We start from the raw sequence: 17,020 nt of genomic DNA on the forward strand, positions 1-17,020 counted from the left end.
ACAACGGCCTTGGTTAAAAGAAAAGAAAGCTAGTCAAGATTAAAAGCAGACAATCAGGCATAAGATTTAAAAGCGGTTTCAAAAAGGTGGGTCTTTAGATGGGATTTGAACACGGCAAGAGAGGGTGCACGACGCATCAGTTTTAAACACAATTTTAAACCCAGGTTTAAGCACGCAAATCCTTTGGGAAATTACCCCTTTAGCCCTATGTGGAGGACACTGAAACGTCAAGCTGTGAAAACTGGTCCTGAGAGAGGTTTATTACCCACATTTCAAGGGCACTCCCATCAGTTTGTGGAAGGGAGATCTGATAATTTTCAGGTTCTTCTGGTAGCTCTGAGGTCGTCGATATTCCACTGCTTTTTTTCTGGGTAAATTTGTGAGCTACACAGACAATTCTTTGTTTTAAAAAATGTAAGAAGTGGCAGGGTTAGAGGTGTTCTGGGAATGCAGCGAAACTTCAGCTGGAGAAGGCTCTGGCTAAAGATACCTGAAGGGCAGGCTTAAAGTCAACCAGATAACTGCATGCAGGTAAATTCAGTGGCACCGAATACCTGGGTAAAAGTTATCCAGTTCACTTTGCTGCACCTCTGTGCGCTCATATTCAGCCCATGGGTGCATAGTACTGAATGATTTATTTATTTATTTGTATTCCACCTTTCAGCCACTTAAGAGCAGATTACATTGATTGGTTCCAGTTAGTCCAGGTCTACATCACGTGTTGTCCTGGGGGTCTCAGATGAGGCCTCCGGTTTTCTTTGCCCTAAGTTGTTCTATCTGAGATCAACATGAACAAAAAAGATGTAAAAGTCTGGATACACTAACAACTTCTTCCTTTTCCTTTGTTCCTGCTTAATCCTGTTACACTCCTCAGACCACAAATATAGAAAGAAACCCCCCCCCCCAAAACAATATAAGTGAAGCCCCTGCTAATTGAAATCAGATTAAAATACAGAGGGCTTGTGAAATGGACATCATCTTCCTTCTGAAGAGGGTCTGCCTGCTTGGCATTTTTACCCTGCATCCACAGTAGCTCCTTTATAGTTAGATGAAAATGTTTGTGTGTGGTTTTTAAGAGGATGTATCAAGAGTCTCACCTAATACAGATGTCATATTACTATGCCTATTGGTAATTGATGGCTCTGTCATCTAAACCAGATGTGCCTGGATTAAACAAATCTCCCATTCTCAATCCCCGTCCACTCACCCTTACCACTCCCCCTCCTCAAATTCTCAGCACCTATACTCATACATACATACAGTTATGAAGTATCTATATACAGACACACATTCACGCACACCCACACAAACATCTACTTACAAAAGTGCAAAAACACTCGTGATTTGACCGTGCTTCTTAGCTTTACATCTTTGTAACTTCAGTGCACAGACGCCAGGGGGTGTCAGCTGCGTCTCCGCTGCTAAGATTGGCAGCTGGGAGGGTTCCAGAAGTCTGAAAATCTCATCTAAGTATTTACAGACGAAATGAGCAGTGACTGCCTTCTCTTCTCCGCAGGGAGGGAGAACCTGAAACTTATCCCAAGCCAGGTCAGGGGTGGGAAAGAGAGACTGGGACAAGGGAGGGGGAGCCGAGGGCTTAATCTCAGACAGAGCACAAGCAAGCCTGGGGAAGAAAAGGTAGAGCGAAAAAGAGAGAGAGAGAAATGAGAAGAGAATAGGAGTGCGCCAAGCTCCCGAGATCCAGACTCCTGAACGATAGGAAGCCTGCACCATGCATTTTTCACTGTGGCTGCTCCTCCTTAGCCTGGCTCCACACAGCAGCTTCCAGCAAGAGACGGGAGCGGTGGAACAGAGGAAGCCTTTCTTCGAGAGGCTGAGAAGACTAGAGGAGCAGGTGAGACCCTTAGCACCCGACTGCAGGACTCTCCTTTCCAGATCTGGCGGATATTATTCAGAGCCCTGGGTCAGCGGAGACTGTGGAGACAGCCAGACTGACAAGCAGCTAAGACAGCTAGCCAGGCTGTCAGCTAGATAAAGCGGACATTAAACGCAATTTTGGAATTTTATAAATGAAATGATTTGTGGTAAAAATCCAACCTTTTAGATCTTGCAGCATCTAGCAAATATGGAGCCCATGCAATATCATGCGCACAACCTGCACGTACGTTTTTTTTTTAAATGCATGTACATCCCCTCTCCTTGGAGATAAAACGGATGTGCAATTTATCCATTCGTCCTTGGCATCGAGTGCCCAGAAGTGGCTGCGCACAGGTGAAGAAAACAGATACTCAATTTACGAGCATTCATTTTCCTAACCTGTGGCTGTGCAGGGGTTAGGAAAACGGATGCTTGGAAAATTGAGCTTCCCTTTTCCTAACCTGACCAATGTCAAGATTTTTTTTTTTTTTCATGTTGCAGCTTTCTGTCTCCTGTGGTTCGTCCTGCTTAGTATTGCAATGAGGTTAAGTAGGAGGAACCACAGAAAAGCTGTATTTTTTTTTTGCTTTTCTGAGCATGGCTTGCGGTGCCTCAAAACGTAACACCAGATTTGGGCTGGCATTAATTTATGAGGGTTAAAATGTGTGTGTTGGGCGCACATTTGTTTTTTTTTACATCAGGAGTACTAGCTAATAGCATCATCAACATAGCATTTGCATGTGATGAGAACTATTAGCTATGCGCTAGTATGGATGCCTGTTCAAATGCGTGTTTAGCGGCGTGCTAAGCTCAGCACCCGATATTGCATTGGCCCCTGTGTGTTTTAGCTGTTGTCACTCATGGTGTGGACAGCAAGCATCACAGGGAGCAGGGCTGGTGGTTCTCTGTGCGAGCACTAGGAATGGCGGTGGTAGGGGTTGGGTTGTGTCTCTTCAAAATCGCATCTGTGCTCCTAAAGCAACGGTGTCCCGCACAGGTCACAGACCCCTAAAGTCAGTCCTGCATAGGAACTCAATGCAGCAGTTACGGTGTCATAGGTGTAACTGTGGTATATTGAGAGACCTTCGTTTTCAGTTTATTTTGCCTGGGAATTTCAATGTTAGATCAAAAATCAGTGGAAAAATAATTGTGATATAACGCACAGGAGAAAAATCAGTGGAAAAATCATTTTCCCACTGTTTTCTTTTTAACTAACAAAAAAGAAATCAGATCTGAATGACTTTTCCACTGATTTTTCTCCTGTGGGTTATATCACAATTATTGTTACACTGATTTTTCTTCTAACATTGAAATTCCCAGGCAAAATAAACTGAAAACAAAGGTCCCTAGCTCTAGGCAGCGTTCTGGAGTATACAGTAGGGGCCAGATGGGAGCATCAGGCAGGAGTTATAATGCGATAGGTACAAATGCATGTGTATACCCTGGGGGGTAACTGCATTCCTCGTATTTACATACATGGGCAATTACAGGACGCCCCCTCTGTGCACAAAACATGCAACAATTTAACTGCTGTCAGGGATGAATCATTTCATGTGGCATGGTTATTTATTTATTTATTTATTTATTTATTTATTTAAAGCTTTTTATATACCGGCATTCGTAGGACACATCATGTCGGTTTACAGGTAACGGTGAAAGGAAATTACAATGAACGATGATAGCAGGATAGATACCCTGTTTCCCCGAAAATAAGACCTAGTAGAGGTTTTGCTGAATTGCTAAATATAAGACCTCCCCCGAAAGTAAGACCTAGCAAAGTTTTTATTTGGGAGCATGCCCGTCGCACAGAACACCAGAGCATGCAGCTGTGATTTTTTTACCCTGCAGGATTCACAGTTAGTTGTCATCACAAACCAGCATAACCAGACAACCATTCAGAATATAATAAATGTTCATTTTTTTGTTCAACGATATATGTGAATTCTTCTTCATGGAAAAATAAGACATCCCCTGAAAATAAGGCCTAGTGCATCTTTGGTAGCAAAAATTAATATAAGACACTGTCTTATTTTCAGGGAAACACGGTAGATAACAAATGAAGGTACATTTTTATAGAAGGTCAACAAGCAAAATAAAATTTGGTTGAACTAAATGGATTTTTAGGATATCCATATTAAAATTAAATAAACATATGAACTTATAATCAATATTAGGTAGATATATGAACTTATGTACAAATGATGGCAGGGGGTAAAGGGGGCTGGGAGGGAGGGAGTGGGGAAGGAGATAGAGCTGAGGAGGGGGGTGGGGAGGGGGAGCGAGGATGGATGTGGGGCAAGGAGGGCTGGGGTGATTCAGAGGAAAACGTTGCCAGGGGGGGGGAAGGGGCAGGGTAGGATGGGAGGTAGAGGGGCGAAGGGGATGGGGCGGGGAGGGGAGCTGAAGTGGTTTGGAAGAGGTCACTGATTAGGATTGAGAGGAGGTGGGGTAGGCCTGTTTAAAAAGCCAAGTTTTGATTCCCCTTTTTGAATTGGCTCAGGGATGGTTCTAAACGGAGTTTGGCAGGAAGGGAGTTCCAGAGGGTGGGGCCAGCAATGGAGAAGGCTCTTTCTCTGGTGGTCGTGAGGTGAGCAATTTTGAGTGAGGGGGTGTGGAGGGTGCCTGAAAGGGAGTTTCTGGTGGGGCGGTTGACTTGACGGAAGTGTGGCAAATCTTCGAGCCAGGGAGAGTTGTTTTTGTATAACGTGTTATGAAGGATGGTGAGTGTTTTGTATTGGGAACCGAAGGTAATGGGGAGCCAGTGGAGATCTTATAGTATGGGAGTGATATGATCAGTTTTTCTAGTGTTTGTTAGGATTCTAGCCATCGTATTTTGTAGGATTTGAAGGGGTTTGATAGTGGAGGCCGGGAGGCCTATGAGGAGGGAGTTGCAGTAGTCGAGTTTTGATAGTATGGTGGTCTGCATAACAGTGTGGAAGTCATGGGCGTGGAGGAGAGGCTTCAGTTTTTTGAGGATTTGGAGTTTGTAGAAACCCCCTTTTAGAAGAGATTTGATGTGGGGTTTGAAACTTAGTTGATTGTCTAGGGTGACTCCTAAGTCTCTAACAGTGGGCGGTAGTGTGTGAGTTTGTGAGGCGTTTTGAAGCATTTGGTGGATAGAGTCGATCGGTTGATTTGTTAGTATAAGGATTTCGGTTTTTGAGGCGTTGAGTGCAAGGTGGAGATTGGAAAGGAGGGAATTGATAGATGCAAGGCATGTTTCCCAGTAAAGTAGGGTTTCTTTGAGGGATTTCTGAATGGGGATAAGTATTTATACATCGTCCGCATATAAGAAGAATTTTAGTCCTAGTTTAGAGAGTAAGTGGCAGAATGGGAGTAGATATATATTGAAGAGGGTGGACGATAGAGAGGAGCCCTGGGGTACGCCTTGTGTGAGGGGAATGTGTGCGGATTCGAATTTATCGATCTTAACTAAGTACTTTCTGTGGTCAAGGTATGAGGAGAACCAAGATAGGGCTGTGTCTGAGATGCCTATCTCTGCTAAGCGTGATATTAGGATTTGATGGTTCACCGTATCGAAGGCTGCTGAGATATCTAAGAGAGCAAGTATGTAAGATTGGCCGTGGTCCATGCCTTTGAGGATGGTGTCTGTTATTGCAAGTAGGAGTTTTTCGGTGCTTCGATCTTTACGAAAGCCATATTGGGCGGGGTGTAAGATATTATTGTCTTCTAGGAAATTGGAGAGTTGCATGTTGACCACTTTCTCCAGGATTTTGGATATAAAAGGCAGATTGGAAATGGGCCTGTAGTTTGCAGGGTCATTTTGGTCGAGGGTGGGTTTCTTTAGTAGTGGTTTCACGATGGCAAGTTTAAGTGGGTCAGGGACTTTCCCGGAGGTGATGGAGCAGTTTATAATATCTGCTAACGGTTTTGCAATGGCGGATGGGATGGTGAGGAGAGTTTTTGATGGAATGGTGTCAGCGATGTGGGTGGCTGGTCGCATCTTTTTTAAGATGGATTAGACTTCCTTCATGGTGGTAAGGTCAAGGGAATCGAGGTTGACCTTGTTGATAATAGGTAGTGGGTCAATGGGGGCGGGATTAGAGGGGAGTCGGGTTAGAATTTTGGAAATTTTGTTCTTAAAGTAGTCTGCTAGTTTCTCACATTTCTCTATGCTATTTTCTTCATGGGGGGAAAGAGAGGGTGATTTTGTAAGTTCTGCAACAAAGGAGAATAGGGCGTTAGGATTAAATTTATAGCTATGAATTTTTGCTGCGTAGAAGTCACGTTTGGCGTGGAGTGTTGCCTGTCGGTATATATGTAAGGTATGCTTGTAGGCCGCTTTGTGTGTGGGTGTGGGTTGTTTGCGCCAGGTGCGTTCTTTGGATCTAAGGTCTTGTTTTAACTTTCTTAGTTCACTGGTGTACCATGGTTTTCTTTCGGTTTGTGTGGGGGTTATTACTTTGTGGGTAGTGGGGCAAATGTCATTGGCTATATTGGTAGTAAGCTTATCCCATGACTGTAGGGCGGTATCTGGGTTAGTGAGGTCGAGGTTTTCACATACTTTGTTGAAGGCTAGGGAAAGTTCCTCTGAGGAACATGGTTTACGGAAGGAGATCGTTTTTTTATGTGAGTTTGAGATTGGAGTATTGGTGTTGATGGAGAGGTGGGCTTTGATGAGAAAATGGTCGGACCAAGGGATGGGAGTGGTGATAGGTGCGTGGGGTACTGTTATGCATGTGTTAACAAATAGGAGGTAGAGTGTGTGACCAGCTTTGTGTGTTGGCTTGGAGATGAGCTGTCTGAAGCCCAAGGCTTTGAGAGTGATAAGTAGGGTTTCGCAAGCAGGTGTGGCAGGGTGTGTATCTACATGGAGGTTGAAGTCTCTGAGTAACACTGCGGGGGTATCCGGTTTTATGTTGTCGGTAATGTATTCAATGAGGGGGGAAGGGTCCTGTTCAAGTATACCAGGAGGGGCATAGGCAAGGCAGATCTGCAGGGTTTTGGATTTAAAAAGCCCAATTTCAAGTTTTTTTGGGGGGGGGGAGCTGGTTTGTAGTTGAGGTTGAGGTGTTTCTTGGCGGCTAGGAGTATGCCTCCTCCCCTTTTTTGGGGCCTTGGGATGGAGAAAATGTCATATGTCTGTGTTGGGAATTGATTAATGAAAACATGGTCTGAGTTCTTTAGCCATGATTCTGTGATGGCACAGATATCGGGGTTTGTGTCGGGGGGTTAGGTTAGGTTTGGTTAGGGGGTTATAGGGCACACGTATATCCTGAGGTGCCCCAGCGCTGACAGTTGCATGTTCATCTCTCCTGGAAGCACCTTGTGAGAAGAGCACATCCTGAAATCTTGTGGCCCTTAGCTTTCCAGAAATGCTCCTGCCTTGAGCCTTTAGGAAAAGGAGGTGCATAAGTCAAAATAATAAATAATAAAATGTGACAGTCTGTGGGGAGAGAAAGGGGCACGGGGCTTTTTCCTCTGGGGTCAGGGCAGACGCAGGGAGGAATATCCCAGCTTTCTTTGGCCTCACCCTGTTCCTAAACTATATCTCCCGCAATTTTTACTGTATCGACCCGTCAGTAAGATAGGGCCTCTGGCTCCCATAAGATTGCTTGAGCACACAGGTCAGATAACAGTCCATGTGGAGAGAGGCTGTACATAATGAATAACTGGCCAGAGCTGATTTAGAAGTAGTCAGGAGAGAGGCTCGCCAATTAGAATGAGACAGGAAGTAAGTAGAATATTTGCATGATGGCTTCCTGATGACAGCCAGATAGGTAGCAATAAGGAGAAAAGTCATGCATAGTCCTGCAAAGTCAGAACCAGGCATACATATCTCTCTTCCATCTATGGCTTCCATATTATATTCCCTCAACGTATCAGTTAAAGTTTTCACCAGTTTCCCATGACTAAGGACACAACCTGCTCTTTGTCAGTCAGGCCAGCTCTGCAGTATCCAAAGCTGAGAAAATATGTCTGTGCAGATGCACTGATTAGAGGTGAGCTGATAGACCAGGGTCTGATTTTGGCTAAGCCCCTTGTTCATAAGATATTTTCCTTGTCTCTGCAGTTCCGTCGCTTCCAGGAAATCACACTGCAGCGACTGCAGAAGATTGCCGAGAACTACAATGTCTCATATAACATTGACGCCAGGTTCAACGGCCTGTCAGAGCAGCTCAAGGGCCTGATGACAGCGTTCAACGCATCCAGTGCAGTGGCTCAGGGTGAGCTTGGCAGTTTGAAATCCTGGCTGAAGAAGCTACAGAAGAATAACAAGAAGCTGCAGCTGAAGATCTCCTCCATGGATGATGCACTGGGAGAGAGGAGCAAGCAGAGCTCCATCCTGTCCAACCTAACACAGGAGCTCAGCAACCAGAGGAATGGTGTGGAGCTGCTGCAGAGCAGTGGAAGAGCCCTGCAGAAAGAGATTCATGAAGTGCAGGCCTTGACTCACAGCCAAGCAGCCAAACTGGCCCATCTTCAGGAGCAGCTGCAGAATCAAATCCTGCTACCACAAACATTTGCCACACCCCAGTACAAGCCTCAGGAGGCCAACAAGCAAAGGAGCATGAAAAAGCTGCAGGCAAAGCACAGCCAAAGGAGGAAACTGCAGGAGACTCATCTACTTCCCAGCCCTAGAGAACCAGGAAACCTTCAGGAGATCCAACAGTTCTCCACCCCTGTAGATTCCAGAAACGTGCAGGAGGTACACCGATTCTCTAGCCCACAAGGACGTGAGAACCAAAAGGAGCAACATCGGTCCCCCACCCATGGAGAACCTGGAAACCTGCAGGAGGTCCATCAGCTTCCAAGTCTCAGAGAAGCTGGAAACCGTAAAGACTTCCATCGGTTCCCTGTCCTTGGAGAACCTGGAAACTTGCAGGAGACCCACCAACTGCCCAGACCTGGGGAACCTAGGAACCTGCAAGAGATACACAAGTTCCCCATCATCGGAGAACCTGGGAACCTGCAGCCCTTGGAACAGCCCAGCCAGCCAGAGAGAAAGGAAGAAGAGTCACCAGCCAGCAAGCGGCTTCCAAACTTAGCAGAGGTACAGCCAGCAGCAACCAAGGAGCCGGCAAAAAGTGAGTATGAAGAATGAACACCATATGTGCTTATGATTAACAGCGGCTATTAGTGCCAGCAGCATCTGTCTGTGAGAAAACCCTGCAGGACCTGGACTCCATCACTCACAAAATCCTTTTCATACACACTCTCCTGTCACTGTGCATTTGATTCTTAAATATCTTGTACAGTGGGAAATCTTCAGGAGACGTGATCCGAGAGAGAGACTAGGTGGCCCAGAGGAGGGGCACACAGATACAGAGCCCGACAGCTCTAGGTCATGTCTTCAGATCCTGCTCAGGTGGAAAATGAATGAAAGTGGCTATCCTCTGAAAGCCATCTGGGGGCCTATGTTACAGGAGTCCAGTTTCACAGACACATTCACAGGTGTCCATATCACAGCTTGCCACTATATACCACCATTCTGATAGGCTCAGCTGAGAGGTCAAATACTGCCCAGGGAGGAGATAAATTACCTACATTGTCTAGACATTGATGCTTCAACAGCAAGGTTAAGGCACACTGACATGACAGAACGGGGAAGCTTGCTTTGCTGCTATGTGTGTGTGTGTTTCTGTGTGTGTCTTGCTCTGCTGCGGCCTGTGCGCTACCTGCTCTGTGGTGGGATAGTAGGGAAGATCTGTCTTTTCTGCAGATGGCACTAATATTTGCAACAAAGTGGACAATTCTGAGGGAGTAGACAAAATGAAGAAAGATCTAAGAAAGTTTGAGGAGTGGCTGAATATTTAGCAGTTAGGATTCCATCTAAAATAAAGCGTAGTCAGCAATTCAGAGTGCATAAATCCAGGTAAGCAATATGTAACTGGGAGGGAGGAAGTTGGAGATACTGATCTCTACCAATCTGGAGGTGCTCAAATCTGATGACTTCAAGGTAGTGAAAAGATGATGGCCAAAGCCAGAGGAATGCTGGAGTGCAGAGGAAGAGGCATAACCAGCAGAAAAAAGGAGATAACGCTTCTGTGAGATTTCATTTAGAATTCCAGTCTGGACGCCATATCTCTGAAAATATATAGATCAGAGGCAATCCAGGGCTATCAAATGGTGCAGAGAGTCTACACCAAAGGCTTACAAGAATGCATACTATACACAAGAATAAAACTTTTTTCAATGGAAAAGGCATTCTAGGACAAGAGGTCACGCTATGAAGCTCACAGGATACACTCGGAGTATCTTTAGAAAATATTTCTCATAGAAAGGGTGGTGGATGAGGATGAAATATGAATTCATGGTTTTATAGATGAATTTGTTAGGTCTGTTTATCTTTTACTGTATATATTGTATTATTAAGGTGATTATTTTCTGCTTTTATATATTTATTAGCCCAGGGAATTCTTAGTTGTGAATGGAAAGCCAGAGACCAGCTAAGGTATACGGCATGCTAGAGCATGATAATTGGGCAGATTAGAGGGGCCTTATGGTCTTTATCTGCTGTCAGATTCTTTGTTTCAAAGAATAAAGGAGAGAGTTTGCAGAGATGGAAATAGAGGAAATGTTCTTGGCTTTGAAAAGAGCTTTAGGGAAGCCTGTTTTTATCATTTGACCCCCTACCTTTTGTAAAGCCCAGATGTGATTACAGACATCAATGTGCTGCACAGCTGGATTAGGAGTTATACAAAGCTGTAAAGTGCCCTCAGATCACATTTCAAGATCTGGTTTCTAACTGATCCCTTTCTCTCTGCCAGAGCTCCCCTCTACTTTCATATCTATTCAATCCCCATTGACTCCAGGGAGGTGCAAATTTCCCATCTCTTAGCAAACTTTCCTTATCTTCTGATTAATAACAGACAGAAGTTCGAGAAAGTACTGTTCTGCATTTAGTGCCTGCTCTCAGAGGCGTACTAAGGGGGGGAGGGCGAGGGGGGAGGTTTGCCCCAGGTGATAACAGGAGGAGGGGTGCCATTGCTGCAGTCTCGCAGTGGTGCGGAGAAGTAACATGCTGGCGGGGTTCCTACTCCCTGCAGGCAAAAGCGAGGCCCTGCCATGCTGCTGGCCTTTTCCCGGAGCTGGCGGCAGATGAAGAGGCCCAAAATGTGTGTGAGAGCACAAGAGATTGGCCCTGTGAGAGTGAGTGCCTATGTATGAGTGTGTATGTGTGTATGAGAGGGTGCCTGTGTGTATATGCGTGTGTGAGTGCCTGTGTGGGTTTCTGTGAGACAGCGTGCCTGTATTTATGTTTTTGAGAGAGGTTAAAGTTTGTGCACTCTCCTGTAATCCACAACAATCTCAGAATTACTAGAAATCTAAAGTTCCCAGGTATGGAGAGCAAGAGATTTTTTTTTATCCTTCTTAGTTTTAGTTATTAGATGTGATGTGTCTTATTTTGAAATATTTTATTCATCATCTGTTTTGATGTGTATATTTTTTTAGTATGGTTTTACTATTCTGATTGATTTATATTTCTTGATTGTATTGTTTTGAGGTATAGTGATGTTCTGCTTTTCCATTATTGCACTGCATACAGTATCTGGCTTGTGGTTTGCAGTTAAGATTTTGTCTGCATATGTGAGAGAGAGAGAGAAAGCATGTGTGTGGGTGAGACATAGAAAAAGCATGTTTGTGTTGTGAGAGAGACATACACACACACACACACACACACACACACACACTTCCTCTATCTTTCTTACACAAACACACATGCTCCCTCCATCTCTCACCAAGCATGTATATGTGTGTGAGAGAGAGGGCGCATATTGTGTGTGCATATGTGCCCCCAGTCTACGACAATCTTAGGATGACAGATATGGAGAGCGGGAGACTTTTAAAATCCTTATTTTAATTATTGGGTGTTATTTGATGTGTCTGCTGTTTTGAAATATTTTATCGATGTTTAGGAAATTTTAAAATTAAATATGGGGGGGGGGGGGGGGAGGGAGGAGGTGCCAAAGGAAGTATTCACCCCAGGTGGCAAATACTTTAGGTAGGCCTCTGCCTGTTCTGTGCATTAAGTGTTGGATGGCAGAGTGAGGGATTGGAATCCACATCATAGTACAAGACTGAAAAGATGTACTCTATGGAGTCCACAAAATTTCCAAAGGCAATCCCTCTCTCTCACACATGCACGTGCACCAAGCCAATCCTCTCATCCCCTCCAGCTGATCTCCCTCAGCAGCTCCTCTCATCCCTTCAGACCCTCCTCATGCTCCTCCCAGCCTCTCCTCATAACCACCTCTTCTCCCTCCAACCCATACTTTCCCCATCACTGCTGATTTGGGCCAGAAAGAGGAGTAGGAGAGCAGTGTTCTTCCTGTTATGTGGGACCCAGCTAAACCATGTGGGACATCATACTGCTGATCAATTCAAAGGATTGGTCTGGCCCCAGATAACAGAGGAGCAACACAGCCCAAGCAAGGCCAGATTTAAGATTGTGGTGGCCATAGGCAGTGACATGGTGGTGGGTGTCCTGTTGAAGCTGTGCTGGTACATGGCACTATAGCAAGAAGAATATCCCGGCTTCTCTTGGCCTGGATTTTTGGTGCCTTCGAAATTTGGTGCCCTGCTCAATTGTCAGTATTGCCTGTGCCTAAATCCAGGCCTGAGGCCAAGGCAACACTGCTCTCCTACTCCTGCTGATCTGGATCAGCGGCAGGCAGCTAGGAGGATCAATCTTCTGCCTCGGGGGTGAGCTCCCTAGGGCTGCCTTGGTCCATTTTGGTCTTCCAACTCCAAGCCCAGATCAGGGGTGAAGGCTCCATCTCCTGCTGGGTCCTTCACTATGTATCCTGTGGAACCTTATGTGCCTGATGTGTGCACAAATGATAAAGGACACAGATCAATGGACACATTGTCAGGCACATAAGGTGTTCCGCAGTACCAAAAAAAGCATGAACACAGCATATGCATTTTATGAAATGAAACCATTTTGGGTTAGATTTTACAATTATGTTACTTAAAAGAAAAGCAGAAGGCAGTTGGGTAGAGATGATATAATTATTAAAGCTAAAGAAGGTAGAAGATTTCTGGTTACCGCACGTGAATGAGTTATTTGAAAATGACTCTGGGGGTGGTGTGTGTGAAAGGATGCATGGGAGCGACTCTGCGTGGCCTTTTATGCGCACTTGAAAGAGGCCTTCCCAGGGGCGGAGCTGGGGGCGGGGAGACCATTTCCGTGCTTGCTTTTGATTTTCAGAGGCGTGCACGCATTTACGCTGGCTCCCGAGCAGAATGTGAATGCACGGACGTCTGCATACACCCGTTAACTGTCACAAGAGACTGACCACGAAAGTCCGCTTTGCAGCTTAGGGCTGAAGTGCATGCAATGCTTTGTACACGCAGACCTCAGTCTTCTCCATATGGGCAGATACAAACTGCCCTCAAAGAGGCCAATATTCAAAGAAAGCCAAGCACCGGCATCCAGATAGCATCACGACTCCACGACGGTGCCTCGAAGCCAAGGGCAAAGAAGTGCTGTGTCAGGCAAAGAGATTTGTGTGATGTTCTCTGGAGTATGATTTTCAGCATGTTTGACGTTTGCCAGCTAAAAGTTAGCCTTTTGTTCTAAGTGCTCCCCTGTTTGTCTGGTGAAACAAGGGGCATTGGCAAATCTGTCATTCAAACCAGTGCTTTCAACATCAAGATATTTAGTTACATTTTGCTGGCTGCTCACTGCATATGGGAGAATGCTTGCTGAATTTTTATGAGTTAGTTTGATTTAAATAAAGTTTTTGTATTGATTTTTGTTTTTAATGGACCAGTCGTGATTACTTTTTCAGCCACTATTCCTTATGAGTATCTTAGAGGAATGCTTCTATGAACTAGCCATTTTTCTCTCTAATTTTCAGTTTGATTTGTTAGTCTAAATCTTTACTGTAATGTTTTGATTTAATTTTTTCCCCTAAAGAATCAGGTAACCCTCATCTCTATTTTTGTTATAAAACTGCCCAGGAGTTTGTGTGCGTAACCCAATTTCACACATACGTTTGCGTACACAAAAACACAGACATTCTGGGGGTGGGGGCGGGGGGAGGGGGCACAGTTTGGATCTACCTGCATATTTTTGATTTTAAAAAACATGCACAGAAATTCGCAAGCACAAGTTACATATTGCAAAGAGTGGGCGTGATTTGGCACAGGCAGCTTTGTGCATGTATTTTCCCGCCTAAGTCCGCTTTGAAAAAAAATGGTAGCACTTACGTGCTTGGCTGCCACATATGCTCCGCGCGATGTCACAGTCTTCTCCCTGCATTCACCGAAGAGTATCTTGACTTACTGTCAGGCCGATTCAGTACGGAGCGCACCGTTTAGCACCCATTTGACTGCGCGTTTTTGACGCGCAACTATTACCCCTTATACCGTAAGGGGTAATAGTGCCTTGAAAATACGCAGCCAACTTCGCGAAAACTAATAGCGCTCATCACATGCAAATGCATGTTGATGAGCCTATTAGTTAGTAGCCCGGGATACTGAAAGTAAAATGTGCAGCCAAGCACCACGTACCGAATCGGCCTGTCAGTCTGCGCTCTGCCACTCTAAGTTCTGAAACTGCTCACGGTGCAGGAAACTAAAAATCAAGGGCAGAGTTCAAGGAACCTATCAATTCTCGAGAAAACCAGACTCTTTGCAGACAGTGGCCCTTTTTTATCAAATCAGTTTTAAGAAAACTCCCCAAATAATGTTGCATGTGAGTTTTTTTTAGACTACATAAGCTTCCTTTTGGCATCGGGAGACTTGCATGTTCTTGAGTCGAAAGCTGATGTGCGACAGTGTTTTTGGATAATTCCAGTGAGAGGTCTGGCAACCAGCAAAGACATCACAAAATCAAACGGTCACTAGATGTCACTATTGCTGTACGCCATCATGCCATGAGTCTCGCCTGAGGACCCAGGGATGCAGTGGATTTCTTACGTCACATATTCTTATAGACTGTTCAAAAGCTTCAGACCGTGGGTGGAAATTTAAAAAAAAAAACTGTCCATGCTGATGCAAACGCCACTGGGTACTTTTATCCATGGGGGTCTGCATCAGTTTTCAAAGGAAAAACACCAGCATACTTTCCCTGTGAACTGCATTTGGGGGAAAGTTGCGCGTGGAGATTTGCGCCTGATTTTTCCGTGGGTGCTTTTTCTTTTCATAATAACGTGCAGAGGTTAGAAAAAGTAAGCGACGGGTTTTATTTCCTTCCTCCACCCTAAACATGCCCCCAGGAATGCCTTCTTTTTAGCCAACTAAAAGTGCACGACATTTATCTAGGTAAATGTCTTTAAAAATTGTTGACCCCATTTCATTCAAGGAATTAAACAAAAATTAAAAGGGGAGGTTTTACTAATTTTCTATTCTTGGCAAAAGAATAATCAAAACCAAGGTTATCATCTACTTAATCTGTGTTTCGCCCATGATGATGTGTTTCCTCAGAATGTTAGCTAAGGCTGTACCCGCAGTATGTCTGACATATGTAACCCTTCGCATGTTTTGTTTCCTTCCCAGTCTGCAATGTGGATTCCATGCTGGTCTTCCCGAATGCTTCCATCCAGAATTTTGCCAGCTTCAGCAGAGGGTTCCAGGCAGGGATCCTTGAGTTCTCCATCTGTAGCTGGGTGAGCACTGAAGCCGGGTACCTGGGCACGCTGCTGTCCTACGCCACCGAGGAGAATGACAACAAGCTGGTGCTCCATGGGAGGAAGAGCCCGACACAAAGCTCCATCCATTTTGTGATCGGAGACCCGGCCTTCAGGGAGCTGCCCGTGCAGGCACTGTTAGATGGCCGCTGGCACCACATCTGTGTCATCTGGTCATCCATAGAGGGGAAGTACTGGTACTACATAGACAGGCGCCTGGCATCCACCGGCTCCAAGTTCCAGAAGGGTTACGAGATCCCAGCAGGTGGTTCCCTGGTGCTAGGACAGGAGCAGGACACAGTGGCTGGAGGCTTTGATAGCTCTGAAGCCTTTGTGGGGAATGTAGCTGGCTTCATGGTATGGAGCCGTGCGCTGTCACCAGGAGAGGTCTCCAGCATCGCCACAGGAAAGAGTAGGCCCAGAGGCACCATCCTGACCTTGGGTGATATCTCTGCTCTTCATGGCTTAGTGCAGAAAGTGAACTGCACCTGTCTGGAACACTGTGTATAAACCACTGACCCCTCCCCCCCACCAAAAAAAAAAGTGAAAGTGGATAGAACCATCACCTGCAAATATTAACTCAAGGCTGTGACAGAGACACCAGTCTCTGAACCCCAGGGGCTTTTACCAACACTGGGTGACACTGCTCTTTATTAATACCCGATGACACTGCTGCATACTGACCCCAAGCCCTCTGACTGACACTGAGGGGCGTGGCTGTGTTTTGCCACTATTACCATTTTGAGAAATAGCATTGTTAAAAGTTTCCCCTGAAGATATCAAGATAATCTGGGGGTGCTGGAGTCTTGCGGGACCTGGAAGCCGGACAGAAGCAGTACAAGTGCAACATTTCACATTTGAGGATCGTAACTGGCTGCTGTTCTGCAGAGTTTTACCTTCTTCAAGATCACCCCCCCCCCCCCAAAAAAAAAATAAATTTCTAAAGTCTGTGGAGTTTGACCCTAAGCCCCTCTTTTGCCTTACTAAACCTGTACTAAGAGAGACATAAGTAGTTAATATTTACTTTACTGAATAACCATGTCATCTAACAGTACATTGAAATATCTGTAGCTAAAAGTGTACATAAGTACTTTGTGTTTTTATTACTTTCAGTTGCTTTCTGGGTATACACCACGATTCCTTCATCTGTGGTAACCCCAGACCATGCTGCGTGCACAGTAACTGGCCACAGTGACCGGTCACTTCTGTGAGGGATGCCTGCCGTGCACAGCTGGCCACAGATATCGGAGGGGGGCGAGCGCTTATATTTCTACCTGGGCCTCAGGACTGATTAATGACTTTTAAAAGGTGATACTCATTACTTGTTCATGGTAGCAAGCAAGCTCATGGATTACTTTTCCTAAACAGTGACACAGCACAGGTCGTTATCGTGAGATGAGGGCCTACAGCAGTAGGTCACTGTCACAGTCTGAGAGGAATCTGTGCCCATTGCCATAGGTTCTACTGTGCTTGGGAAATGGAATTATATAAAAACTGTAAAAGCGAGTTTACTTTTTTTTTTTTTTTAGTTTTAACAGCTC

General features: G+C 45.2%; 1 protein-coding gene across 1 annotated transcript; it reads left to right on the forward strand.

The window, feature by feature from the left end:
• The first annotated feature begins 1,536 nt into the window (after positions 1–1,536).
• On the forward strand, positions 1,537–16,402 carry PTX4 (pentraxin 4). Its single transcript, XM_029577391.1, has 3 exons — positions 1,537–1,855; positions 7,913–8,927; positions 15,349–16,402. The coding sequence occupies exons 1-3, from the start codon at positions 1,733–1,735 to the stop codon at positions 15,987–15,989; spliced, it is 1,779 nt and encodes a 592-aa protein (XP_029433251.1). The 5' UTR covers positions 1,537–1,732; the 3' UTR covers positions 15,990–16,402.
• The last annotated feature ends 618 nt before the right edge of the window (positions 16,403–17,020 follow it).

Source organism: Rhinatrema bivittatum, chromosome 14, assembly GCF_901001135.1.
Source record: "Rhinatrema bivittatum chromosome 14, aRhiBiv1.1, whole genome shotgun sequence".
Lineage (NCBI taxonomy): Eukaryota > Metazoa > Chordata > Amphibia > Gymnophiona > Rhinatrematidae > Rhinatrema > Rhinatrema bivittatum.